The sequence below is a fragment of the Accipiter gentilis genome, chromosome 29, assembly GCF_929443795.1.
Source record: "Accipiter gentilis chromosome 29, bAccGen1.1, whole genome shotgun sequence".
Taxonomy (NCBI): Eukaryota; Metazoa; Chordata; class Aves; order Accipitriformes; family Accipitridae; genus Astur; species Astur gentilis.
Window position 1 is genome coordinate 20,179,021 of NC_064908.1, and position 27,522 is coordinate 20,206,542.

At 51.4% G+C, this 27,522-nt stretch overlaps 1 protein-coding gene across 1 annotated transcript; it reads left to right on the forward strand.

Annotated features, from left to right (window-relative positions):
- ADGRD2 (adhesion G protein-coupled receptor D2) lies at positions 1-25,645 on the forward strand. The gene is made up of 25 exons (XM_049831605.1): positions 1-48; positions 136-199; positions 921-1,151; positions 1,895-2,548; positions 3,209-3,307; positions 3,797-3,882; positions 4,237-4,518; positions 5,840-5,951; positions 6,338-6,472; positions 6,783-6,903; positions 7,693-7,798; positions 8,677-8,732; positions 9,860-9,986; positions 10,099-10,202; positions 10,860-10,962; positions 11,584-11,737; positions 12,524-12,657; positions 13,301-13,416; positions 15,115-15,235; positions 20,326-20,367; positions 20,582-20,635; positions 20,959-21,103; positions 21,671-21,729; positions 24,349-24,379; positions 25,530-25,645. Exons 1-25 carry the CDS (start codon positions 1-3, stop codon positions 25,643-25,645), a joined length of 3,300 nt encoding a protein of 1,099 aa, XP_049687562.1.
- Positions 25,646-27,522: the final 1,877 nt, after the last annotated feature.

Sequence of the window (27,522 nt, forward strand, 5' to 3'; positions counted from 1 at the left end):
ATGTTTAGGAGAGACTCGAGACTTGATTCTTGGTTTTTCAGCCTTCTGGTGAGTTTTACAGCAATTTTTATAATTTGAGTATTTGAGATAATATTAGTGCTTTATATGAACGTTACAAAACATCCTCTCCAACAGGTCAGTACTCTGTCCAGGAGTCTCTTCGCCTTTGCAGCCCTTGCCAAGAATCAGTCTTCTAAAGGTTAGTGTTTTTATCAGCACTGCTGTATGTTTTTACAAGCAATATTCAGCATAGTGAAACAACGCATAAAAAGGTGTCCAGTGGCAGAAACAAAGGTAAAGAAACTTTTTCTGATACCCTGTTTTGTGCCGGAAATTATATTTGTATAGCTAAGTGTTTTCTTGGCTAACTGTGAAATTACTGTCTAAAATCAGCTAAGTACTGCTCAGCTGCTAGTCTTTGTGCTGCTGCAAACAAAACAGATTATTTTGCTCTTGCAAATTGCATCTGCAAATGCAGGAGCTGGTAGGAGCTGGGAAATTGGAATGAAATGAGAAAATTTGGTTGTACATAACTGCTTTGAACAAGCTACCCTGAGGGCAATCCCTAGGCGTACCACAGTGAGCTTTTTCTTCGGACTGAGCTCAGCATGGTTTTGTGTGTCCCACAGAAGTGTGCCCAGCTCCAGCCCTAGGCCAGCGATTCAGTTTGTGAGTGGACTCATGGGTGTCCCTCATTTTAGGTCCAATATAGTCTGGACTTTTCTGTCACACTGTGCCCACTGAACGTCCGGAGGGCTGGATACGGAAATGAGCTCCTGCCTTCAGCTTCTCCGGGGTGCACCAGACAGTATTTGTAAATGCTTGGGGATGCTGCAAGAGAACGGCCCCGTAGTGTACATGGCACAAAAGTGGGTCGGAGAGGCTTTCTGTTTCTCCACGTTGCATGTGTCTTTCTCCAGGTTTTGCTCCTGTCACGATTGAGACCTCAAGACACATGTATGAATATGTGGCCACTGCTTTGGACTGGTGGCATGCAGACAGATACTGCGAACAACGCTTTTCCCAGTTGCTTTTTGAACCCCAAGACAGTGAGCGAGCTTCCTTTAGCAAACTGCTGCAGTCCCACAGCATCAGAGGTTCTGTCTGGCTAAATGAAAGGGATGGTTTCCTGCACAAACCAAAATGGAGACGTGAGTATAAGTGGGCTTGGACTATTGGGAGACATGTTCACTGCTGGATCTTTTTCATTCAGAAAAATTATTCTGACTAGAAAAGTCGCCACTTATTTTTTATTGTCACTGTGGTAACACCTAGGACCTCTAGTTACAAGCTGGAACTGGCAGCATGAACAACAGTGATCCCAGCACATCAGCTGGTCACTGTCAAGATTTTTTAATGCATTGCAACAGATGGGAGTTGCAAAGTTTCTCCTTTGCTCTGTCCTCCTATACCATTTCACTCTAAAGCAGGGCTGGCTTTGCTCAGCCTCACCATTTGTGACCTGCGGGTCCTGCAGAGCAACGGTATTAGAGACGGGACCAGGAGAACGGGCGCACCCCAGCAGCAAGGCACCACATGGCAGATGCCTCAAAGGTCTTATTTGACTGTGCTTTTGGTTGCTGTAGCACGGGATGCTTGGGAACATGCTGTTTCTTCCATACTCATTGTTTGGAATCCGATTTGCTAGAAAACTAAGTTTCTGGAAATTACACTTGCTGAAAGGATGCAATCTCAGCTTGCCTGCCTTCCTGATCCCCTCCAGGTACGGGGGAAGCAGAAGCCTTGCTGCATGCTTGCAGGATGTCCTTGCCTGCCCGGTCCATGAGTTCTTAGCTTGAGTAGGAGGCCAGACCCAATACATCATCCCAGTGGAAGATGATCAGGCTTTGGCCCATGCTTCTTCCTTTATGTTGGCTGAAATTTCTCCTTCTAGGGGACCACATTGTACCAGTCCTGGTATTCAGAGACAAAACAGACACAAAGTATGTGAAGGTGCTCTCTGACTTCCCAGCACTGCCTGCTGTCACAGCCTGCGCCCACCTCCAATGGGACACCAGGACCCAGGAGATTGCTACCATCTTCTCCTATGCTGTGCCGGCTTTTATTAATGAGTTCCAGCTCCGTGGCTTTGTTGACGAGGAAGGCTTTGTTCGATTTGCTCTCATAGTCCACGGGCACCATTCGCCATACCTGCCTGTATTCCGTGCTGATGGACAGTGGCATCACTTCTGCGTGACCTGGCAGCAGGAAAACGGGACCTGGGCCATCTATGCCGACGGTAAAAGGAGAGCCTCTGCCAGCGGTTTGTGTGCTGTGGGGCCGTCTGCCCCCCAGGCCATCTACGGCCAGGGGACTTTCATAATTGGGCAGGATCAAGATTCCCTGGGGGGCACCTTCAGGGAGAAAGAGTCCTTCAGTGGGAACATCACTGACTTGCACATCTGGCAGCAAGTCCTCGGTGCGGAACAGATTGAGAAAGTTCGGTCGTGCTGGGTGGTAGAGCAAGACCTTGTATTTGGGTGGAGCTCAAACGCTCTGGAGGTTGAAAGCACCGTTCAGGAGGTGACTGCACAGTTCCTTTGCCCAGGTAAGTCTCATTACCCTCGCTGCTTCAGCTCCCTTCTGCAGCGGGGGGTCAGCATGCAGGGATAGTCCGAGAAGCCAGTCCCATCCTTAGGGAGTTTGGTGCAGTTTCTGGAATGATGCTTCTCTTTCAGGAAGGAGAGCAAAAGCACATTCTGAGCTGGGCTGGGCAGTTTACAAATTGTACTTAAAGGCACAGTCATGACTAAGCCCTTGGCCATTGAAGACCCCTGCAAAGACCCTAGCAATGACAGCTGTTCAGATGTCCTGGGCTAATTCCAGGCTTTCTTGTCTACTGAGAGAAATGGCTTACTTGTCAGTGATGCTGTTTCCTGGGATTTGCACGCGCGGTGCTTCGATGCTGTGCTGGGAGGAGGGATTCAGTCTCTCAGCCAGGCTGGCATGACATTACTGATAAATCACAAACTCAGGACCTGGCACTGCCACCTCCTCTGAGTTCCTTCTGGAGAGGATTTACCGGGAGGGTCGGGAGCCGTTCCTGAGCCCAGTCCCTGCTTTGCTCTGGCTCTGGGGCTGCTCCAGGAACAGTCCACAGCTTTTGTCTTCAACAGGGTTTGTGGATTGCTTGCAGGAAACATGATACTTGCTGGGGACGGCGTGTCTCTGGGGGACCTGGGCCTTCTGTTTGTGTGTGTTTCCACAGGGCCTGTTGAGGAATGCCGAGTTTTTGAAGTTGGCAGCAGTGGATTCAGTTACACATCTTGTTTGCAGTCTTTGCCTTTTATCTGTCGCTACAGAAAGGGTACAGCATGTTATTTGTTTATTCATTACTTCCATGGCATTCACTCCTGGAGGTCCTCACTAGGATGATGGCCAGTGATGGGAAGGCCTCGTGTCTGCTCTGAAGCGATCACGTGCAAAACCTGCTGTAGCTGTGATTTTGCTTCAGTTGCATGCACTCTGACAAGTTATTTTGCTATTCTCCAGTTAAGCAGTGGTTGTACACATTACATGGCTTCTGGATGCAATGCTGTAGAGTGCCTTTCAATCCAGGCATCTCCAGACTTGTTGGCCAGGGGGACATGGGGAGGAGGCAGAAAGGAAGCGTTAGACTGTCTCTGCAGGTGGGATCTTGTACTAGAAATAAAATATAGCTGTGAAGTTTCCTTGCCCTGACTGTCCTACAAACTTACCCACCATCTGAGGACCATTCCCCAGGCTTTGAACATGGCATGTGTTTACCACGCTGCTAGACACCACAGCAATGGTTATGCTTTTGTTTTATTCTCAGGTGCATACTGGCAACTGAAAAAAGCTCAGCTGGAATCCAGCCATTCGCTTGTCAGCCGTGTGAACACACTTGCAGAGAGGACTGTGGTGAGTCCTGCAGTCCCAGCGCTGGCATCTGACACCAGGAGCAGGGAGGAGCTGTTGGGGTGGAGTTGCTGGCACCTACTGGTGTTTGAGGCCAGCAGTTATGCCTGTGGCCTTTTCTGAGCTGCTGTCGGAGAGTGTGACCAATACAGCTGTAACTCGTAGTGTGATCAAACAAGCAAAGTGTTGCTTCAGATTGACTCGTCTCACTGAGTTTGAGAAGCTGGACAAGAGAGTTCAAAATGTCAAGGCAGATCTCCTTCCCCTAAGAGAAGCCTGGGTGGCCAGGCAGGTGTCCTCACACCAGCGAGGCCATGCAGGGCTCTGCACTGAACTAAAACATCTTTTCCATGGCAGATTCCTGAGAACTTCTTCACAAGCGACATCCAAGACATGAACCTCTCTGTTGCTCTTGGTGCTCTTGATGTCTTGGCAACTGTTCTGAGGGGAGGAGAGACACCCGTGCTGGAGTCGTCTGACCTCCTTGCAGTGCTTCAGTTACTAAAGCAAGTTTCTGATGTGGAAGTCCAGGAGGGAGAGGAGCTGGAGATGTTGGAGCAATTGGGGCAGTATTACGTGGAAGTGACAGAGTTAATCTTGGAAGAGCAGAATATTGAAACGTGGTCATCAGTCAGCCAGGTAACGGTGTCACCAGCAGCCTGGCTGCAGTTTGCCACATCTGTTCATCTTGTGTGTGCAGCTTCTTGGCCTGCTGTATGACCACAGGCTGAGGACCTGTCCTTGCCTGGTCACACGTAGTCTTTCTGGCTGTATTCTGAAGCTTGTGAAAATGCTGCAAGCATGGGCACGGAGCATCTTTGCCAGCTCAGATAAGGGCCATCTGCCTTACTGTTGCCTCATTTGTTGGAGATGCAAACAAGTTCTTCTGCAAACAAGTGCAGTCAAGTGGTGCCTTCCTTGCAAACCCCTCCAGTGGTTGTCTCTGCTCTCTTCAAGCTTCTCCACTTTGTCAGCCTGGATTTACAGGATTACACACAGTTTGCAGATTCCCGGTGCTTTGTAGATTCCTTGCTCCCACATCCTGCTGCCTCTGGCAGGGCAATGCCCTTCACTTTATAGTTTGTTCTATTTTCCATGGGTGGGCTGCCAAGGAGCTATCTGTCATCAGCTCCCACGCTGTTCAAAACACTGTCAGGCTTTGCGTGAGGGATTTACATCATCCCACCCCTGTTAGGATTTTCTCCATTAGCTTCTTCCCTTCTCACATGGGTCTTTTGTGTCTGTTGTATGGTCTGCACTTTCCACACGTCTTTGGGAAATGTGTGACTGAGTCTGGCCTGGCCAGTGCTCCAGGAACCAAGCCAGGGACCTCCAGAGTCGAAAGGATGCTGAATAGTTCAGAGTTTACCTCATCGCTTAGAGTTGCTTAGGTCTCCGTGGCCACAATTACTCACAGCTTCTCGATAGTGGCATAAAACCAGCTCTGGCCCAGCGTAGCTGGTGCAGCAGATATATCTGCTGAAGAGAAAGGGTTTGAGTTTGTGTAGTACAGGGGTGGCACTTGTGTTGCCCAACACACGCAGGACCTTGAGTAAAGGGGCCAGTCACCTGCTACCCTTCCAGCAGTGGAGTCTATTTCTGGGTGAAACCTTTTCCAGAAAGAGAGGAAGCAGCTGTTCTACAGCTTTGCAAAAATCAGGAGTCAGATCTAAAAATCTTCTTTCTTTCCAGAAGCTTATTTAGTTATTTATTTCCATGCTGGTTTAATGGCTTTTTATAAAGACCAGCAAGTTTCCCTCATTGCCAGTTTCATCTCCTTGCTGAAGGAACCAGGAACATCCTTTAGCGAAGAAATCAAAGAAAAGCAAAGGAAAAGCCTTGAGTCCCAACTTCTCTTTTTCTGCCAAGGGCCAAGCATTTAAGAAAACTTGTGTGAGCTCTGGGAAGTGTGAGCTGGCAGTGCAGGTGCTGGTTTCCATTGCTGTCTCTGTGTTTGCAGGTTATCAGAGGGCCTATGGCTATTGTTGAGCTCTGCGACAGAATGGTGTCACACTTAGCCCCACTGCTGACTGCAGGGAGGACAAAGATCACGATCCAGCATGGGAATGTCGGTGAGTGGCACAGGCAGAGCTGGGGGAGAGCATCTCACTGGGAGGCAGCTTAGTCATCCCATCTGGTTCCCAGTGCAAGTCCACTCCTGGCACCTCTCCTCCTCTGGCTCATCCCTTGCTAACCCTACAACCTTCTCCCCATTTTCTCTGTGCAGAAGTGTTACAGTGTGGGGGAATCTCTCACACTGGATTGTAAGGGGATTGTAAGAAACATTTGGGCGCAGGAGACAAACTGAGCCCAGATGCACGTGGTTTGCGCTGAAGGGGATCTGTCTGCTGCTGCGGGTCTTGGCTGGGCTTATAATGTCCCTGTGGTACTTTGCTGTAGCAGTAGCTCTGGAGGAAGACTGAATCCTGGTTCAGTACCTGATTTTACCCCTCCACAGGGATGGAGGTCAGGAAGCTGGAGCTGAGCAGGCAGGAGCTGAGCAGTCAGGCGTACCTGGTCCAGAGCCCCGAGAAAGGCAGGCATGACCTCATTGAAGTTCCCACAGAAGAAGTGCAAAGGCTGAAAGCCAGAGGTAGGTTATGATACCTGTGCTTCCCTGGGTCTCCCCTTGGCACTTGTGCAGCATCCGCCTTAACGGCACAAACTCTTTACCCTGCACACATGCAGTCTGGAGAGAAGTGGGGAGGAGATGCCGCTGGTGAAAGGGAGATGGGCTGTGGGGGAGAGATTATCTACAGCCTCTCTACAGACATAGCTGGGAGCTGTGGGTTCCCCAGACCCCCGGTATCACACCTCCAGATTAGGGCAGCGGTCCTGAAGCCTGGGCTGCTCAGAGCTGCCCTGTGAGCTTGCACCCATCCTGCAATGCTCTATCCCTCCAGGTCTCCGCAGAGTCATGGTGAAGAACATGTGGTTTGGCTACGGCTCCCTGCAGCGCTGCCTGTCCGGCGCTGGCAGCAGTGCGGTCTTCCAGGACGTGCCTGCCTCTGACGGAGGACAGAAGTGAGTGAAACGAAAACCCCTCCGCACCCCAGGGCTGCCATCTTGGCACCACAGGAGAATTCATTTCCAAGTCTGCGCTGAGTCTCTCGGTGCCTCTCTTTTGGGGTCACCACCACCTTGCTCCATCCCATCCCACTTGTCCTTGTCCCTGCTTTCTCCAACACGCGTTTGGAGATCGGACAATAGAAAGGGGCTCCCGAACCAGTGCTTTGTGGAGGCAGGGGCCCGAGCTCTGTGCCGGGGCTGCCTGTGGTGTCCCTTGTGCGTGCCTCTGGTTCCCCCGAGGTTATCTGGTCTGCTGGGGGGCGGCTGGGGACGGAGCCTGTGGGGCTGCTGCAGGGTCCCCTCCGGCTGGGGCCAAAGCTGCTGGAGCCGGGGTGCTTCTGCAGATGGTGGCTCGCAGAAGTGGTGGGAGGCAGAGCCCTGCTGCTCTCCGGGGAGCTCGCTGAACACTAGGTGGGGATGGCAGCCCGCGCATCCCGGCGCACACGCTGCTCCTGGTGCAACTTTGGCTCAGCCATGGTGCTGCTCAGCTGGCAACCACTTAGGATGCTCCAGTGCCTCCTCTGTACGGTCACCTCCTGCAGTTACGGGAGGAATAGTGGTGGTTTCTGTTTGCCAGGTAGTCTCAAGTACCTTCTGCCCTGTGCCCAGGCCCTTTGCTGGTGGCACTGAAGCACTCCAAAAGTGGCTCCGGATCTCTCCAGCTGTCTTGTATGACATGAGATCCTGTTTTCTGAGCACATCTTGTGGTTCCTGTGCCTGTGAGCGGCATGCTTTCCCTGACAGGTACCTGAGCACCACGGTGGGCACTGCTGTGATCTCATCTGCTCTGCTCAGCGACTACCAGGAGATCAGCACGTCCGTGCGCTACCGCCTGCAGCACCGTGTCCAGGTACCCGAGGAGGGGCTGTACTGCCCAGCCACCTCCCCTGCCAGTGGCATCGCGCAGCCGGACCGGGCAGGCAGTGCCAGCCTTGGCTCAAGGCCTCCAGAGCTCTTGGACTTAAGGGTGTCCCATGCCCAAGGTCTCTCACCTTGACTCCTTTTTCCCTGGGGAGGTGTTTGTCCTTGTCCTGGTTTCAGCTGGGATAGAGTTAACTGTCTTCCTAGTAGCTGGTACAGTGCTGTGTTTTGAGTTCAGCATGAGAAGAATGTTGATAACACTGATGGTTTCAGTTGTTGCTGAGTAATGTTTAGTCTAAAGTCAAGGATTTTTCATCTTCTCGTGCCCAGCCAGCGAGAAGGCTGGAGGGGCACAAGAAGTTGGCACAGGACACAGCCAGGGCAGCTGACCCAAACTGGCCAAAGAGGTATTCCATACCATGTGACGTCATGCCCAGTATATAAACTGGGGGGAGTGGGGGCGGGGGGATTGCCGCTCAGGTACTAACTGGGCATCTGTCTGCAGGGTGGTGAGCAATTGCACTGTGCATCATTTGTACATTCCAATCCTTTTATTATTACTGTTGTCATTTTATTAGTATTATCATTATCTTTATTAGTTTCTTCTTTTCTGTTCTATTAAACCATTCTTATTTCAACCCACAAGTTTTACTTCTTTTCCCGATTTTCTCCCCCATCCCACTGCGGGGGGGGGGGGGGGGGGGCGGAGTGAGTGAGCGGCTGCGTGGTGCTTAGTTGCTGGCTGGGGTTAAACCACGACAGTCTTGTGCTGACAGACTTTGTTGCAGCCTAATGAGTGAGCTGCATCAGCCTGCATACAGTACGTGCATGGCTGTGTGATCTCTTCTTCTCCCTCTCTGCCTGCAGGACCTGCCTGATAAGCTGGTGGGGCCCATCTGTGCCTTCTGGAACTTCAGCCTCAGGTGCCTTGTTTCAGTTCAAGTCCCCAGATTTATGAGCTTTTATTTCCACTGGAAAACCAAACATAACAATATAAATGTAATGGTAAGAGTAGGGATCTGCAATTCTTTGCCTGCTTTGCATGCTGGCACCCTCTATCTGCTGGAGTAGAGCGCTCTCCTGGGAAGATTTCCTTTGGGCAAGTCACTCATGAGCAAGTGACCTTTAATGAGGTATATACAACAAAAATGGAAAGCCCTAGTTAATTATGATAGTTGCCTGCAAAAAAGAAGGGTCGTTCCAAGATATATAGCTCACCAGACGTGCAGGACTCCCGGCCTTATACATACTGCTTGGCATTGAGATGTGTTTTTACTGAATGTCACCACAGTGAGAGCACTGAAACTGTAATATATTATGGGTTGGTAATTAAGTCATTCAAGTGCAAAAAAAATCCTTAGAGTCCCAGCCTTGTAACAGCCATGGATGGTTTGGGGAAGGTGGGAAAAGGGTGTTTTTGGAAGCAGCTGGTTACTGCACAAACAGCTCCACTAGCCCTGCTCTGAATTTGATCTTCCCTTGGTACCGAGGCAGGCTCAGAGGAGCTGTGCTGGCAGTGAGGACAGAGCTGACCCACCACAGCCTTGGTCCCTGCACAGGGAATTCAGATCTGGAGCTTTGCTGGCTGCCCAGGCAGCGGAGAGCAGCTGGCTGGCTGGAGACAGGCTGGCTTGTCCTGAAGATCGAGTCCAGTGGAACCGCACAGGGTACATGGCAGGCCAAGCTGATGGAGAGGATTAGACGTGCCTGGTCCAGTGATGCTCTCAGTTAATGTGCTGTAAAACGAGCTCTTCCAGAGCTGTGCAATTACTGAGTTCTGTTCAAAGCAGTGACGGCTGAACTGTGCTTTTTAACACACACTTTGATACTAGACGTATTTTCTCGTGCATGCCTGATGGATAAGGCAAACCTGCTGAGACGCTGGATGAGCCAAAAGGAAGTCCATGTGAAGACCTGTCTCTGATACCCTTTTCTTCTTCCTTTCAACTTTGCTTCTTCTGGGAGAATGAAATTCCCTTAACACCTTGGCTTTCTGTTGAAGTGGATGGTAATTTCCATATTTTTTCTCTGTTTTTTTGCTGCATGTTAGCCCAGATGCTGGTGGGATGTGGTCCACAGCTGGCTGCTCTGTGGTGACATCTCTCCCGGACTCCACTACCTGTTTTTGCAACCACACCACAAATTTTGCTGTCCTGCTGCAGGTGTACGAGATGCAGGTAAGCGAGGAGCCTTTCTCTGCCACTCTGTGGACTGGATGCCAGCACTGCGAGCAGTCTGTGGTTAATTTGTGGGGGTTTTGTGTCTTCTGTTGTTTCATGATTGGAGCAGAGGACCACCAAGGAGGAGCTCACACTGCAGACTTTGACTTTTATTGGATGTGGAGTTTCATTCTGTGCCTTGATAGTTACCTTCATTTTATTCTTGGCAGTTGGGTAAGAAAAGTCCAGACACTTGTAGCCTTCTCTGTATTATTTGTTTGCTATTTTGCTTCAGAACAAGTATACAACCAAGGTATCCTTTGTCAGTGTGGGGTGGTGCGGGTGCACAGCTGCACTGGGGGTCAGTAGCAGTGGGGAGGGAGGGGAGGGGTTGTTGTTGGCTAGGGAGGGGGTGCAGTGCTGGTTGTTTCTGTGGAGATGCTTGTGTGAGCTGTGCACACACCTGAGTGTCCGTGGAAAGATTTTTATCAGTGGCTAATAATGTTTACCATAAAAGCTGCTCTACTAGAGTTAATTTTTATAAAATAAATGGAGCAAAGCCTATTTCTTCAATTGCCAACCCTTCTGTGTTACTTGGCAAGCACAGAGTTCTGCCTTGTGAGCGCGGCAGTGGCTCCCTCCACCTCCTCCTTGCTGCCTGTTCCTTGGAGCACTGGCCAAGGTCTGAGCAGCCGTACCCGAGTGCATCCCCAGCACCAAGGGCGTGCACACCAGGGCAGTCCCCTGCCTTGTTGGACTGTCGTCTTTGCAGTGAGTAGCAGAGAGATGGCAGGTCACCCAGGCAGGTCTGCACAGCCCAGCAAGGACTAGTGAGAACACGTGCACCCTTTCATTTGACTGCAGCTGAGGTCTTCCTCTCTCCTTCCTCAGTGTCCCCAAGAGTGAACGAACAACTGTGCACAAGAACCTGATCTTTGCATTAGCTGCAGCAGAAGCTCTGCTCATGTTCAGTGAACTGGCCAAGACCAACCAGGTAAGCTCACCAGAAAGTGTCCTGTTCAGCCAGCAGGACCAGTCCTGCTCAAGCATTACTGTCAGGGCAAACAGAACAGAAGCGTAATCCCATTTATTAATGTTTCGTTAATTACCTGGAACTTGCATCTAGGAAAGAATTGTGTCTCTGTGTTTGGAGATATGCATATATGCATTGTGCAATCTCTCAGGAAAATTCACCTCTTTTTTCTGACCGTTTGTTTCTGACAAAAAAATCCTTCAGGAAATTTAAGTAGTTACAAAACAGCAACATACAGTTCTGTCCCTTTCTGTGTCCTCTTTCACATCCCAGGGCTGGATCAAGCAGCTCTGAGATGAGAGACCTGCAAGGAAGGTCCAAGAACTGTAGGAAAAGATGCTATCAGTTCCCTCTTCTGTGGTTTGAGATGGTCACACAGATGAAATGAGTGTGAGCTGCAGCAGTTGGACTATTCATGTGTTGCAATTTTAAGAACTCTTCCTGGTGCTTGTGGATGTTTAAATGCATTTCTGCACATTCTGCAGCATGAATTGCAGGCTGCTCTCTTCTTCCTGATCACACGCACTCAGAAGCTCCCAGAGGACTCCTCCTGAAACAGTGTGTGATTTGTCTTCTCTCCAGGTGGTGTGTTTCACGGTCACTGCCTGCCTTCATCTCTTCTTCATGGCAGCCTTTTCATGGATGCTGGTAGAGGGGCTTCTCCTGTGGAGCAAAGTGGTAGCGGTCAACATGAGTGAAGACAGGAGAATGAAGTTCTACTATGTGACAGGCTGGGGTATCTACAGAATCCTCTGCTTTGGCCACTCAGAAAAACGTGTCAATTTTTGGCTAGCAAAAGTTTCAATAGGGGAGCTTCCGGAATGTTTGGTTTGATTCAGTATGAGAGCCGGGTGTCACTACTCTGCAGAGGCTTTCTTACCTTTTATGTGTCAAATTGCCAGTCTTAGAATGTAAGTTTAAAAGCATTTCTGTTATTTTTCTAAATCCAAGAGTTCAATACAAAAAAATGGAGGAGGAAGTTTATGGTAAGTTCTTGTTCTTGGAGAGCATTACTACTGTCTGATAGTAATTAAAATATAATTATGTTCCTGACTAAGCATCCTTTATTCTGGGTGAGCCCTTTAGGGACACTGAATTCATTTGAAGAAGCTGAAATTCATATCAAGGAAGACCCTCTTTAGGTCAGTGCTCCTTGCAAAACACACACATAGTTGGACATTGGGTCCAACTGGTTCAAGTATTTGGATTGGTTTATGTCTTTGATTGTCCATTTTGTTAAGAAAGCAATCTGAGGAGTAAATTGCTTTGATCAGGACTCAGGACTTGGAATGCTTTATACCTAGGAGAGTGATGCTGACAGCGTATAAATCTGGTCTTGCAGAGCTGGGACAGATTTCAGCTGCAGTAAATTGATGTTGCTCGTGGGGTTTCAGAGGCTAAGCTGGCTCATGCTGGAGCTTGTCTGGTCATGGGGGTTTTGAAGCAATTGTCTAGAGCACAGCTGACCTGCATGGGACATCTCTGGTTTTCCTGGGGTTTAATCTGTGGGTTTTTTCTACAGGCCTTCCAGTCGTTATCGTGGGTGTGACACTTGCAACTTCGTTTAACAACTATGTGGCAGACAACCATTGCTGGCTGAACATTCAAACCAATGTCATCTGGGCCTTTGTTGGGCCTGTTCTCTTCATCCTGGCAGTAAGTGCCAAAACCTGCCAGAAAGGAGTGATTCCTTCGTGTCTGGTTTTAGGAAAGCATTGCAGAGTCAGGGGCATCAGCGCTTCTCTAGCTAAGGTGCTTGCTCGCAGAGCTCGTTGTGCCTGCTGCTTTTATAGGAGAATTTTTGTTATGCTTTATATATACTTTCACAACACAAATAAATCTCTTTAACCAAAGCAGCTTTTTTATAGAAAAAAGTGCTTTAACAAAACCTTGCTGACCAGTTCTTGTTTTGGCTATTAAATTAGAAACGTAGATAAATGTGTAGGTTGACTGTGACATTGCCTTAACTAAAGGTCTGATTTTAACATGGGAACATGTACATCCTTGAAGTAGTGTCAGTATCATTAGACAACAGTAGCAGAAAAAGCTGCAATGTTTAAGGGGTCTAAAGTAAACACTTAACAGGGAAAACTTTCTGTAGGAGAAGTTTTGAGGTAAGTTTTATAGATTTCATACTTGTGTGGATAGCTCTGTGAAGTATTTTACTCACAGCTTTCTCAGGAGTGATGTTTCTTCCTAAGTTCTGACGCTCAGTTATTGAGTTCCCAGCAGAAAAGTCTCACCCCACTGGAGCTGAGATTACAGAAAGTTACTGGGTCCAATGGCTCTTCTCTGACAGGTGAACACCTTTGTGCTGTTCCGGGTGGTGATGGTGACTGTGTCCAGTGCTCGCAGGAGATCAAAGATGCTGACGCCCAACAGCAGCCTGGAGAACCAGATTGGAATACAGATATGGTGAGCAGGGAAGTGGCTGGTTTTCCCAGCTGTGGCTGCTCTGGGTATGAAATGGTGGAATTACTGTTAAGCTGAGAGGCTTTGCCTTGGCAAAGTGAAAGACCATGAGCTGGGGGAGTCAGGGTAGAAAGGATTTTCTCTTACAGGGCAACTGTGCATCACCCAGAGGTAGTCTGTCTGTTCTAATGTCTAAGCCACTGAGAAGCCCAGCCAGCATTTTCAGCCTGGGGAGCCCAGTACTGGACGCCCACATCTGCACTTGCACTCCTAATTCTCAACACTTTGGGACAGGAGACCCTTGGCAGCACCTGCTGAAATCAAAGCTACCCTGGGCCCGTTGGCATCACCGGGAGCAGCAATTTGTGTCTGGGAATGGCTGGTGTGAGCACATCCCCATCGCCTGCAGTGGTGATAGTGTGCGTGGGAACGCGGGTCGCACTGCTGATCCCACTGCCGAGCTGTCTGCCCCTTCGCTAACATCAGCCCGCCGTGCTGCTAAGCAGCTTGCAGGCAGGCATGCAGGCATCCTGTAAAACATCACCATAGGGAAGTGAGGTAGCAGCTTGGGGTGTTTCAAGGAACCCAGGCACCCAGTTGGGTGCCCAATTTCCATGGAATTTTAGAGCTCTGAGCTGCAGAAGCAGCTCCTCTCCACTTCGCAGAACATTGCAGTTTGAAGGGCTCGTAACTGAATTAATCTCACGTCTGTCCCATCCTTGGCACTTGTCTGTGCCCCTCAGCAGGATGTCAGATGTACAGAGTGCAGGGGTTTCGGCTATTGGCCGTTACAAAAGGCATTTTCTGTATGAGTTTGGGACTTGGTGGATTGAAAGTAACGCTGGTGGGGATTAGATACATGGGGAAGGAGAGGCGGTGTGAACTTCTGTAATCAGTCAATAGAGAGAGACCTCTAAAAAACTGCTGCTTGAGTCATTATTTTATCATCCTCTGTGAATCTTTATTGTTGTTAGCTGGCGCCGGATACCCCTGCTAGACACACATTGTTCTCCTGTATCATAAATAAATTTTCCCAAACTTACAGAAGCACGAAGATAGGGCATTGCTGGAGGGCAGGGTGACATCCATATGCTAATAAAACAAATACAGAAGCCCTCCTTGTAGCAGCAATTAGGGGGAAAATAGCTGTTTTCTCATGGCTAATGACGTCAAAGAGCTCCCTTCTTGCTAACTCTCAGTGATAAATAAAGAGCAGGACTGGCACGCTGGGGGCCAGGAGGTGAAGTGTTTAGTATTTCCCCTCTTAACTAATTTTGTTTGCAAAGGTATTTGTTCCATAGCTACCACCTTGGGTGCCTCTTGGTGGTTTGAAAGGCACTTGCTGGGGGAGGAGAGCTATCTCCAGCATGGAGGCAAGGGAAGTTTCTTATAAACTGCAAGATACAGGCCAGGATGCTCCTAAACCCGTGGAGCTCTTTCCAAGGCAGATCCACTCATGTGCTCTGTAACCTAGTGCAGATGCCCCAGGCAGATCATGGCGAGACCCTGGGCAGGGTTTGCAGAGCCAGGAAGGACATTTGGCAGGCTGGGGGGGGGGCTTTGCTGGGACATCCTGGGCTCAGGGACGTGGGGCACGAAAGAGACCCCCTTGGAGAGCTGCTGGGTGGGAGGTGGGTGCCAGTGCACAGTATTTCGGCTTTCAAATGCGCCCAGGTAACTCTGAGCTCTTCTTCCTGACAGGGCCACAGCCAAGCCCATCCTGGTGCTGCTGCCCGTGCTGGGGCTGACCTGGGTGTGTGGGGTCCTTGTCCACCTCAGCATCATTTGGGCCTATGTCTTCATCGTGCTGAACTCCCTCCAGGTGAGTCCTGTACCAGGTGGATCCTCACATCACAGCCAAGCAGGTATCCGCGGTTTCATGTGCTTCAGTGTACTCTACGTGTCCTAATAGTCAGGGATATTTGTCAGCTCTGAAGCCCAACCCTGCTTTCCCAAGCCGCTGTGGTGTTTTGTCTGAGGAAACTAAGTTCATGCTCCCAAGATATGAAAGACAGCCCTGGAGACCTTGTTCGTCTAATGGCCCTTCAGCACCAGTCTCTGGAGTGTCTTACTGGTGCCACAGCTTTCCAGCTCAAATCTTGTTTCTCATGTTAGATTTTCTGACATTACCATGGTTTCAAAATGACACTTCCAAACTGACATGCTTGTAGGGAACTTCATTACAGTTTTGATTTGGTCATTTAATGGATAGTTCAAATGGTAACTGTCCAGTTTAATGGGGCAGACATCCCAGCTGCTATCTGAGCCTTTCCTACGGGGTAGGGATGGGCTGTGTGTGCCAGCATCCCTGTCAGAATAGGGCTGTTCACAGAGAGTGTTTCAAAGGTCACTTCCAGCCATAGTGTGCTTGATAATGCTGCTTACATGCTGCGTGTTCTAGGTTGAGTGTTTTTCATCTGGTTCACATTCATACATACTTAGAGGTTGTGTCCTAAGAACTGTGCAGGCAGAACCACGTCCCTTTGCCTGGAAGTCAGCTTTATTGCAGGGAGACGAGGGAAGAAGAATCAAGAACCAAGGACTGAGAATATTTACCCCTAAACTCTGTATTGTCTGCAGCCATGCAGCCACTCTCCAGGGATGGTCCCAGTGCCCAGTGACAGGTGCACTGAAATCTGGTGGGATGCAGGAGTGTTAGGTGGAACAGCCTGAGATGCGGGCTGGTGATCAGAACCTCGCACGGGGAGGCTGGAAGTGTGTGTGCTGTTTCTAGCTCTGACTTTCAAGACCTTGGGTGAGTCATGTCGTCTCCTTCAGCCTCTTCGTTCTTCTTCAGGTAGCATCTGGCTACATTTTTAAGGCTGTTTGCTTGTCTTGGTGTCTTCCAGGGCCATGGCTGTGACTCCTGAATGGTATCATACTTCAGAGTCCTGTTGTTAATATGGTAGTATTAACAGGGATCTCTGCAGGACAGAAAGTAACCCTGGTGTGTAAAGTTATAATTAATATTTGCTTCTAAGTTTACTGGTTTCATCAAAAGATTTTCAAACTTTACCCAGCCTGTATGTGATTAAGAGAGCAAAGCAAATTGTATTAGTCACAGCAGCCAGGAGTGCTCAGTTCTGCACTGAGGTAGAACAGTTCCCAGGACCTCAGGATATCTGAAACTCAGGGACACATGGTGACAAAAAGTCCCAGAACATGTGCTTGCCACCTGTGATTCAAAGCATCGGCCCCCTTGTTGGCAGAAGCTTTCCAAACCTCCAGAGAAAGCAGCTGTAGATGGAGCTAGAGAAGCACCGAACACCACTGCTCCTGACGTGGGGGGGGAGGGAATTGGTCCCAAGGGAACGGTGGAGCTCTCTGCAGGCAGGCACTGGGCTGGGGAGCCAGCCCGGGGGGGCACGCAGGGACTCGGTCCAACCCCTGGGGCTGAGACTGTGGCAGCACCCGCACCCTCAGTCCTGTCCCTTTGCGCTGCGTATTCACAGATGTATTTTTCGGAGTCCCTTACCCAGTGCTTGAGGACAAATCCTACTCCAGGGAATCCGAGAGAGCAACTGGGAACTACCCTCCAAACCACTGGGATCCGGAGAGTTCTCCACCCCCATCTCCCTTTTTTCTTTGGATTCAGTAGAAATTGGCTCCCGCTGTAGCTTTCACTTACGGAGCAGCAGAGTTCGCCGTGCTTCCCTCTGGCATACTTGGCCGGTTTCAGTGTAGCATTGGCCCAGCTCTCCAAGGGTGAAACGCAGGCGTTATCACCGCGTGCACAAGACGGGTGGTTGCTCCAGGGATATTCTGCCTGTGGCTGGCGCTGGTCCAGCAGCCGGGCGCTGCTCACGCACATCCGTCGGCTCTCAGATGGGGATGTTCCAAGGCCAGACAAGGGCTGCCTCTCCGCATCTCTGCTATTAAGGATATCAGAAGGGTGGCAGGAGGCCTGTCCTAACTGTAGTTAAACATAGCATCAGTTCTCCTCACCCCCTCATGCCATGCTTAGCTTATTGAGCAGAAGAGAACTCGAAGCTCAGTGCTCTGAAGAGTTGGGGTGAGCAGAGCTGAGAACAGCACCAGCATCTTTTCATTCACAGAAAAAAATGTTTCTTAGCTTGGGTGAACTCCATCAACATCAGCAGAAAGGCAGATCAGAGCACAGCGTCCCAACACCACCCTGGCAGTCTTCCTCTGCCTTGCCTCAGTGTTCATGCTGTAAAAACATGAATACGTATATCACACCAGAGGGGTCCTGCTGAGGATCTCAGGCTTGGACAGCCTTCAGGAGAGCTGTTTTCCAGTAGCACTCAGGGCTGCTCTTCGCTCTGCAGCCCAGCACTGGCAAGGGAAATCCCATGACAAGTTCCCTGGTTCAGTGACTGCTAATACCCCTTGACTGTGGCCTGACAATGTCAGCGCCCAGCCTACATCCTCCATGGCTCACTCAGCCTTTGCTTCATCGCTGGTGCCAGCAGTGGGGCTGTGGGATGCTGGCTGTCATAGCGTGGATGCTGGGTGTATGGGGTTTTTGAGAGACAAGGAATAACTCCTGAAATGAATAAATGCATCCTCTGGATGATACATCTCCCGAGACTCTCTCTCACAAACCGTGACAATGTCCGCCTTGGGTGATATAGGAGCTGAGGTGTTTGCTAGATCAGGATTTGTTTTCTTCCCTTGCTTTCTAAGTTATTGCTGCTTTTGTTTTTCTTCTTTCTCCTAAAGCTCAGTAGGAGCTGTGGCTGTTGTGTGGATGGACAGTCGAGGGTTTGCCCATGAATATGCTGTGCTTGTTTGCCTCTGTCCCTTCATTACCGAGTTCAGGTCAATTTGCAGATTACCCCAGAGGAGAAATGCTGGTGGGAAGCTGTAGAGTTGAGAGAAAGCAGGGACAAAGCCTGCTACATTTCAGCCCCTTTGCTGACTGTCTTATGGATTGCCTTGGAATTTCCTTTAAGGTAGCGTGCTTCTTCATGCGTGAATCTTGTGTAGGAAAGTTTTGCCAGTGTGGTTGTTTGTTTGTTTGACTGCTTTCTGTTTATCTGTGGAAACCGAAGCCTGTCTTCAAGGTTACTCTGTGTGTCAACACCGAACACGACAATACCTTCTCCAGCCAGGCAGCACAGGAATTCAGCCAAGTGACTGAAAAGCAACAGGGAGCAGTGCTGTGCCGAAGGTGGCTGCGGTGGCTGCCCGGCAGGTTGGTGAGCGGGCGGCATCGCCCTCCCTCCAGCCCATGATTTTGGAGGTAGCAGCACCAACACCCTGCCAAGCACCCAGTGCTGGGAGGAGGTGCCTGCTGTTAAGAAACAGCGTAGGTAAAACCTGCTGGCTTCATTTGGACTTGTGGAGCTCAAGGATGGTCCTGAGGCTGGCTCGGGGCAGGGACTTACAGACCCACTCACCCATCTCCGGTGAGAGGGGAGCAGGAGACGGCGTTGCTCCCAGCTGGGGTGTGCGGACCGCAGCAGGATGTGGTTGCTGGACAGACGGACACCAGGCAGGAGTCTGCGGGTCCCGGCACATGCCGTGCTCTTGCCTGCGGCCACCCAGCGCCTGCCCCGCCGTGAGCAGAGGGCCGCGGGGGCCGGGGCGTTGCGGTCCCCGCCGGGAGAAGATGGCGCGCAGGCAGGAGCGCAGGCAGGAGCGCAGGCAGGAGCGCAGGCAGGAGCGGGCTCCGCCAGAGCCACGGCTCTGCTTCCGCCCGCTGCTGCAGCTGGGCCTCCTCTCCTTCCTTGCTCTCCTCCCAGCCGACCTCGCCTCTCCCCCCCTCCCCATGCTCATCCAGAATGATTATTTCAAGGAAGACCTGCCTTGGCAGCCTGACCAGAAATCTGGTCTGGGGGAGTGACCAGCATTGCTGGCTGAAGGACAGGTCATGGCACGGCGCCAGCGTACTGCTACCATTACGCCTGCCAAGAGCTTGCAGATGAAGAGCAAGGCTCATTGAAGACAAGATAGATTACTTTTCTTGCTGCAGCTGATTTATCTAGCTGCGATAACAAACACCCCACAGATATAACATAAATCTGGTGGGCCAGATAGGGCTGCCTTAAGGACGAAATCGTTGGTCTGGAGCTGTAATTAGCCCCAGGCTGTGGCCTCCAGGCAATGCTCTCTCCGGCCCTGCCCTGGGCATTTTCCCTGAGCACATCCCTCACCGGCGCCAGGCGTGTAGCTGTGGCTGAGCGTTTGGTCCTGGCAGAACGTGGCATTGCTCGCTGATCTCTGGGGCGTGCACGCAACAGTGCCGGTTCGGCGAGTTAGGGAGAAGGTGGCCAAGACTGTGCTGCCGGAGCCCCAGCGTGCCAGCAGGAAGGATTGTCCAGACTGGGACTGAGCAAAGCCTCTGGGTCCATACCGCACAGAGTTTGGGTCAGAGGGTCCATCCTGTTAACGCTGTGGTCTGTCACTGCATGGAACAGAGGAACTGTTCCCGGCATCACACAGCACTTGGTCTGTGGGAGGTTGGCAAACCCCCCCCCCGGGGTTGGTGCTGGGTGGGAAGGGAGGTCTGCTTCCCAGATCTCAGTTCCCCTAGCAATTAATTCCTGGTGGTTTCTGCTTCTGCGGTCTGAAGGAGGTGTTTTCTGGGGCATTTTGCGTGCACGAGTGAATGGGAGTGCGGGAGAGCTTTGGGCTCAGGAAGCCAAGTGCCCAGTGAGAGATGCCTACTCCCCCCAAATGAAATGGATGGAGAGGAGAAGGAAGAGGGACTGGGGCAGGGACCGTCTCTCCTTTGGGCTCTCTGTGAAGAGCCTGGTCTCAAGTGTGATTTTAAGGAAGGTCCTCCCTGCCCAGCTGTCCCTGGCTGTGCCATGCCCACCGTCTGTGCCTCTTCCCCTTAGCTCGGTCCTCACCCATTCTAGTGCTCACCAAACTCATTTCTTCCCATGCAAAGTAGCACAACCCAGCTGTACATCTCTAACCCTTCCTGTGCTCTCTCCTTTTCAGGGCCTGTACATATTCCTGGTCTATGCAATCTATAACAGCGAGGTAAGAGATGCCCCTGGCTGGGGCTCAGTCACTCGTCACAGCAACTGTTTATTAGCAGTCAAGGGGGTAGCTGGGGTTGTTGTCGGTGCAACGGGCAGTATAGGCCCAACTGTGCTTCTGGAACAGCAGTTGCTTTTTCGCCATGACTTGCTGGAGGATCTCTTGCTCTGCTAGAGCTGCTGTGGCCCTCTCTAATGTCCTTGCTCTGCTCCAGGTGAGGAATGCCATCCAGAGGATGAAGGACAAGAAGAAAGCGCTCTCATTCACAGTAAGTTGCAAGGAAGCCCTGCTGCCCCCTTCATTCATCAGGTACCCATCAGAGGAGGGCCCTAGACATATGTTTGGTCTGCTTTGAGAAGATGATGTTGGAAAGAAGTAATTCTTTTATTTTTTTGTCTCCTGTTGGACAGTGCACACCCAAAGATATCTATCCTGATTAGGCAGCAGCCTGCTGTACCAGGTTGGGAATGGGAGTCAAAGTCCCAAGTCCCAGGGGCCACAGATGAAATCAATCTTTAAAGTCGGACCTGGATCTAGCAAAGACTCACGTTGCAGTTTTCACTGTCCTGTATCTCTTCCCTGTCATTACAGAACTGCTCTCATCCCATCAACTACTTATCAAGTCCAAGAAACACAGCCTCCTGGGAGACAGGGAAACGGAGTCCTTCTGCAGCTGAGAGTGCCTTGTCAAGCCCTGTGCAGAAAGACCCTCCAGTGAAGAACATCACCAACAAAGGTAAAGAGAGTTGTCGTTGCTGTTGGCCCAGGCTGTGTGATGATACCACAGTAAAAATGTTATTCCCAAGGCTTGAATTATAGTGCATGTTCACTTGGCACTGCGTTAACTCATTTGCACGCTGTGCCTATGTGAGTACTTGGGGTCTGGTGCTGCAAATGCAGCATGGGATGAAGGATTCCCAGGAAAGGCAGGGACTGTGTGCATGTGGATCTCAGAGGGGTCAGGTTCACGCCTGCAGGCTGCCTGGGTGTGGACAGGGGGTCTCATCACTGTGTTACACAGCATTGCACTCTCCTGAGGCAAGAATCCATGTTTGTGTCTTAAAATGAATTTTCTGGAGAAGGAGAGGCAAAGGTGCCAGTAGGGAATAGGGTTTTTAGCTTCAGGGAAAAAAGGTGTTGTATGCTCCAACCAGTTTGTGGGTACAATTATGCAGGTAACCTGTTTGGTCCTTTGCTTCAGTGGGAGATACGTAGAGACACAAAGCACCGAGTTCTTGGTGAAGCATGAATATTTCTACTCTCTCTCTAGTCCCCAAACTCATTGTGCTCTTTCACTCCCTAGGAAATTTTGGAGCCAAAATTCCCATGGGGATTTCATCAATTATGTCACCTGAGAGACCGGTATGTAATGTCTTCTGTTATTCTTCCACCTTCATCCATATACATAGCGTAATAGTTATGTAGGAATGGTGTCTGGTGGTTTCAGCAAGGGGCCGGGACTCAGGACACCCGGTAGCGTTACCAGCTCTGGCACAAATTCAGTGTTTTGTGTTGAGCAAGTCCCAGAAGCTGCCTGACTCATCCACCCTGTGCACAGACCCTGTGCCGATCCCCTCGGTCCCAGGGCGTTACAGAAGTTGCTGAGTGTTGGTGAGGGACCAGGCGGCGTGTTAGCACAGCCTGCCTGCTCTCCTCCTGAGGACCAGCCCGGAGACACAGCCCGTTTATCGAAACCAAGGAGGTTTTGATACTCATCCTGAAGACTCTGGTGTATTAAAATACATACTCGTTATTAGCAGCATATTGATTTAAGTCATTTAAATCATTGGAGATGCATGTTTTTGTGCCCGTAGTGGCCCCTCCTGGTCGTCAAGCCAGATGCAACTGAGTGTCTGCTGTCTTCTGTAGGAGCATAAGATGGAGAGCAAGGTGGGCTAGCAGGCAGGAGCTCCCGGCTAGGGACCCGCCGTGGCTGTGCTGTGAGGGCAGGGCTTGGCTCAGGAGGCAATGGCCCGGGCTGGGGCGGGCGGCAGTGGGCAACAGGGGAGAGGGCGAGTTCTGGGGGCGGGAGAGGAGGAGGCCCCTGGGTGGCCGATGTCCAGGGTGAGAGCTCTTCCCTGAGCCGATGGGGAACCAGCCCCGCTGCCGCGCCGGGAGGGTGATTGTCGCAGGGGCGTGCATGGACAGAAGGAGCCAGTGGATTTCAGCCAGTAAAGCACCAAGCGGAGGTCGGTACGGATCCAGGCGGGAGACTTCCCCCAGGGAGAGCAAATTAAAATCAGGCAGCAGGGGCTTGCTGGCCCCGTGGTGGGTGAGCCGCATCCGTCCAGGGAGGGCTGGCTGGGTCGCGCTGCCTGCAGGAGTGAGGCTGATGTAAAGCTCAGCGAGGCATGGCCTAAAGTAGGGAACAATTTAAATTTTACTACTCTGATACCACTTCCATCTCCCACTATTGAAATGATCATCAGTCCTTGTGCACTTGACATACAAGTGCTGTAATTTCCTCAGAATAAAATCCAACACTACTTTCATGAGTCTCTCACTGAAGGATCTCTCTCTCCCTCTCTAATATTTATCCTTTGAAAACCTGTGTCACATAGACAGCTCTTATTTATCCAATAGATAATACTTCTATAGCTGGCATATCGTTTTGAAGCCACTCAATAAAATCCATATTTTCATCTCTCATGATTTATATTGTGGTTAATGCCGTTCCTCCCCCCGTGCTGAATGCCGACTGGGATTCATTCGCAGGTGATGCTTTTCTCAGCCAGCCAGGTGCTGGCTGTGTAAACTGGAACCAGGGCTAAGCTCCTGGCACCAGATATGAGACGTGGGCCAAAGGGATTAGCCCGGGGGCCTGAGTTTCCTAAGGCAGGGAGCATTAGGAGGCAGCAGATCTCCTAAATGCCAAGGCTGTGGCATTTCCTAGCAGGCAAAGACAGAAAGCGCTTTCCTCCCTGTGAGGGTCATTGAGGACTTTGCTGTATCTTTGCTGCTTAAACATTGCATTTTAATATACTCGTTTCCTTTCTCGCTAATGTGGGTGCAGCAAAAGGCGAGGCTGATGCCAGTGCCTGCCTGGGGAGAGGGGGCACGGCCCCGCTGCCCGCACGGATCTGTGCTGTGGCAGCGTGGCTGGCTCTCGGTGCTCCCTCGGCATCGGAGTGAGCCCCGCGGTGTCGAGCCGGCCGGGGGATTTTTCCATCCGAGCCCCATCTTCACCGCAGAGGTGGTTGGCACAGCTGGGCCCCCGTTGGTGCTACCCTCCGCTGGATAGGTGCTGCTTTCTGTGCTCGTTGGTTATATAAGTCAGTGCTGTTTTTCCTGCTCCCTGGCTAAATGAGTCATGGCACTCGCTGGAGGAGCGGAGAATTAAGAATGTCACTGGCAGCTGCACAATGGTTTGGATGAAGAGAAGATGCTACTTAAAAACGTTTGAAAACACTTAAAATGACAAAACACTGAGCGAGTGAAGATACAAACACAGACGAGATGTTCTTTGTGTTTCAGCTTTTTTAAATGTTGTTTGGTGATATTTATTGCTTTTGGGCTGGGAGCAGGAATTTCACACCTCACAGAGCATTAACCATCACTTAAACACAGGGTGCAGGCTTGTGCGTGCTCTTTCCACCACAGCCCAGGGGGGAGAAAGTTCTCTTTCCTCTTTTCCTGGATTTTCCTGTTGTCTCCAGGATGGTGTCCGGCCCGCCGGGTCACCCCCAGGACTGGAGGGGTCCCCGGAGAGGGCGTGCGGAGCGGGGCACCAGCTCACTGCCCGGGCGCTGCCGAGAGGTGCAGCTGTGTCCAGGGACACGCTGCAAGGTGTCCATCCCTCAGGGAGCGGGATGAAGGCTCCAGTTCCCAGCCTGTGCGGTGGCTCAGTGGGAGGGAGGGTGCGACGTGGTGGCTGGGTGCTGGGGGAGCCCTGCCTGGCCCCGGGGAGTGTGGCGGGGGGTTGTCAGCAGCGAAGCAATCAAACCTGTACCTTCTGCTAACAAATGTTCTCCCCTCTTTCAGGCTGTAGAGCTGACAGCGTTCAAATCCTCAGGTAACATTTGCTTACGTCGTTTTCTTTAATTTTTGTTACTGCTGATACTGGTTTCTGTGGTTGCATGGTGGAGTGCTGCCCAGAGGGCAGGTGATTTTTGCTCAGGCTTCAGGAAGCTTTTTATTTCCAAACCGCCCTGATCGGTGCAGTCCTGGCAAGGCTGTTGGGAGATCCGTGTCCCCCCTGAACAGATGAGGAAGAGGGGGAGTAATGACACCCAGCAGTTCTGCCAGTGCTGCCTGCACTGCCTTTCCCCAGCAGCACTGGTGGCTCAGCCCAGGGAGGGAACCTGAGCACCCTGCAGCGTTCAGCCGAGGGTGCCCATCTCAGGGCACCCGCCTGGTTTCTCCTGCGTCTCTGCACCTTTCGTGCTGCCGCTTCGTGTCCGCAGTTTGTTGCGCAGCGGCTCCCTCCACGACAGCGAAGCTGCAGGTCGCAGGGCTTGGCAGGCAGCGGAGGGACAGGGGCTACCCACAGGTGCCTGATGCTGAGCTCTCCGGCTGCGCACCCCAGCGTGGCCGGTCCTCGAGGCGCAGCAGGGACCGGCATGCCTCGCTGCCTGGCAAGACCTGGGCTGCTTTCAGGGGTGGCAACATCTCTGTGCTGCCACAGGGTATTTGAAAGCAGCAGCTGCTGCAGAAAGCGCTGGCGGGTGTCAGGAGTGCCCTGCTCCCAAAGAAGGGAAGCCAGGGGAGGTGGGGTGTTCAGACAGGGCAGGATTTATGAGCTTAAAAGCAGCCATTTAGCTTCTTCTGTTTCAGGTTGTAGAAAGGCCAATGTCACCATGGAGGTGGGCAGAATTAAAACCAGAAATCCCTCCTAAGCCCCAGACCTCTGCTTGACGGCAGTGCTGGGGAGAGGCCGGCCAGCCGCAGCCCCCTGCTCCCTCCCCAGCTTCCCTGCCTGGCTTTGGGCAAGTCCCCAGCTCCGCCAGGTACAGGTGCAGCATATTTAGCATTATTTTTTTTTAACCAACCACTACCGAGTACCCCCAGCACTCTCAGTGCGCGTCTGGATGGGGTCACTCGAGCAGACAGTACAGTGAAGAAGTGCCGGGGATGAATTGATATTGTTTTTTCTGTATTGTTACATTTTCTTTTGTCAAAGGAAGCAGTGTATTAGCAGGTTTCTGATTTTGCTTCACATTAAGTGTCTAAGCAGGGCATGCTTAGACTATTTTCGAGACGATGCCACCCAGAAGCATTGCAGCTTTCCTCCCCACAGTGGACACATGAGCAAGGCAGACACGGTGGCATCCAGGAGTAAATGTGCTGCAGCATTTCAGGCATAGGAGTGGGGTCTCAGAGACAGCAAGACCTACACCCAGCACGTGCATTTGTGCTCTGTCCCCCCACAGTCTCACCCTCATCTGCTCCTGCATATTTTAATCCAGCCACATGTGTAATTAAACTCCAGCTGTGCAAAGAGGTGGGTGGTTTATTTTGGTTTTGTTTTCTCAGGTAAGCCCTCGGTATATTTTTAAAAGCCCGGGTCTGCCCAGAGGATGGTGGGGACGCCAGGCTGGGCTCGGTGCCTGTCCCCCCGTGCACCGGCTGATGCACAACGGCTGTGGAAGCGGCCGGTGTGTGCAGGGCAGCCCTGTGCACGACCACCCTCTCTGCTAGCACCGAGCGTGCCCTGGGGCTAGGGAGCCCTTGGTTGGGCAGTCCTTCAGCCTGGGGTGAACAAGAAGATCTCCTTGAACCAGAAGAGCACTCCTCTGCACACTTGTGTACGTGGAAGCCAGCGTGCGGCACAGCGCTGGTGCCGGCTACGCTGCGCTGCTCCGAGGCACCGGGCTCAGAGACAAGTGCTTCCAGCCATTAAAAATAAAAAATAAAGGGCAGTAATGCCCAGCTGTAGTAATGCCTGGAAGACCCCAGGGCAGCTCACCGTTGCACAGGCTCCCGTCTTCACGGCTCGCTCAACAGAGCAAAATGCTGCGTAGCTCGTGGAGATAACAGCTGCCAGGGGAAGCAAACCATAAACTTGTGTGCTTGATGATGAACGGGAGACCAATCATTTCAACACAGACACTGCTTCCCCTCTTCTGTTTTCTCCCAAATAGTTTAATGAAAAGAGACGTATTTTGCCCCAGGTATCTTTATTTGAAAATTACCAGCCAGCTCTAATGAAAATCGTGATGTACCAGCAGCAGGCTGGCAGGAGCTCCCGCAGAGACCCAGGAGCAGCCCACCTGCCCCACGGGGCAGGCCAGTAGGGAGAGCTGGTGGGCAGGAGGAGCGCTGGACCCTGGTCACCAGTGGGAGACTTGGGGCTTAAATGACTTGCTCACAGTCTCCCAGGAAAGCTGCGCTGGATCTGGGGTGGGATCCGCCTCTTCTCTGCTCCAGCGCCTCAGCCGTGCTCTTGTGAGAGCTGTGGGCATCGCGCTGGCTTCACGTGCAAGAGGCAGCCAGTGGGTCCGTGGGGGGGGAGGTGGGATGGGCTCACAGCGGTGCATTAACACGCGTGAGGATAAGGGCAGATAAAAATCCAGGTAAATACCAGACCAGTTGCAGAACCACAGAAATGAGTTTTGCAGTGTGGCTGTGGCCAGGAGGTAGGCATGGGCTTCCTCCCTGCATCCCCACCCCCAATATTAGGGCTCCCCCCACAAGGACTCAATTCACTCGGAGAGGCCACACATTTCCACAGTAATGAGCTCCAGCCCAGCTGTACAAAGCTGCACGTTGCAGTGAGTGCACTGCCCGGATTCATTACACTCTTTATGTAAGCAGGGGATGGCCGGGGGGGGGTTCACATATTTGCACAAACAATAAGTACCGTCTTCCTTGTCTTGGCAAACAAGAGCTCCAAGAGGCCTCCACATCCTCCATCTCCTCAAGTGATGGCTGCTTTGTTTCCCCACGATAATTTCATTATTCTGTTTGAATACATTTATATGTTGCTAAGCCACACATAGCAACATGGATCTTGTCTCCATGGCCCAGCCTTTCTCTGATCAATATTGAGTAATTCTGCAACTCTCGCCATACCGCGTTAAATAAGATTGGGTTTAAAATAGTAAGGAAATTACAAGTCTTTGGGATTCAAAGCCAGTAAACCACCTGAGTGTCCATGGGCACTTGGAGAAATGCAGACCCCTCAATGCCAACCCTGCCGGGCCGTGCTGCGGTGGG

Bases quoted from the DNA above. Each gene is read 5' to 3' on its own strand.
- ADGRD2 (XM_049831605.1), top strand. From the start codon at position 1: ATGTTTAGGAGAGACTCGAGACTTGATTCTTGGTTTTTCAGCCTTCTG. The intron at 5,952-6,337 runs GTGAGTGGCACA...ACCCCTCCACAG, and splicing joins GATCCAGCATGGGAATGTCG to GGATGGAGGTCAGGAAGCTG. The intron at 10,963-11,583 runs GTAAGCTCACCA...TCTTCTCTCCAG, and splicing joins AACTGGCCAAGACCAACCAG to GTGGTGTGTTTCACGGTCAC.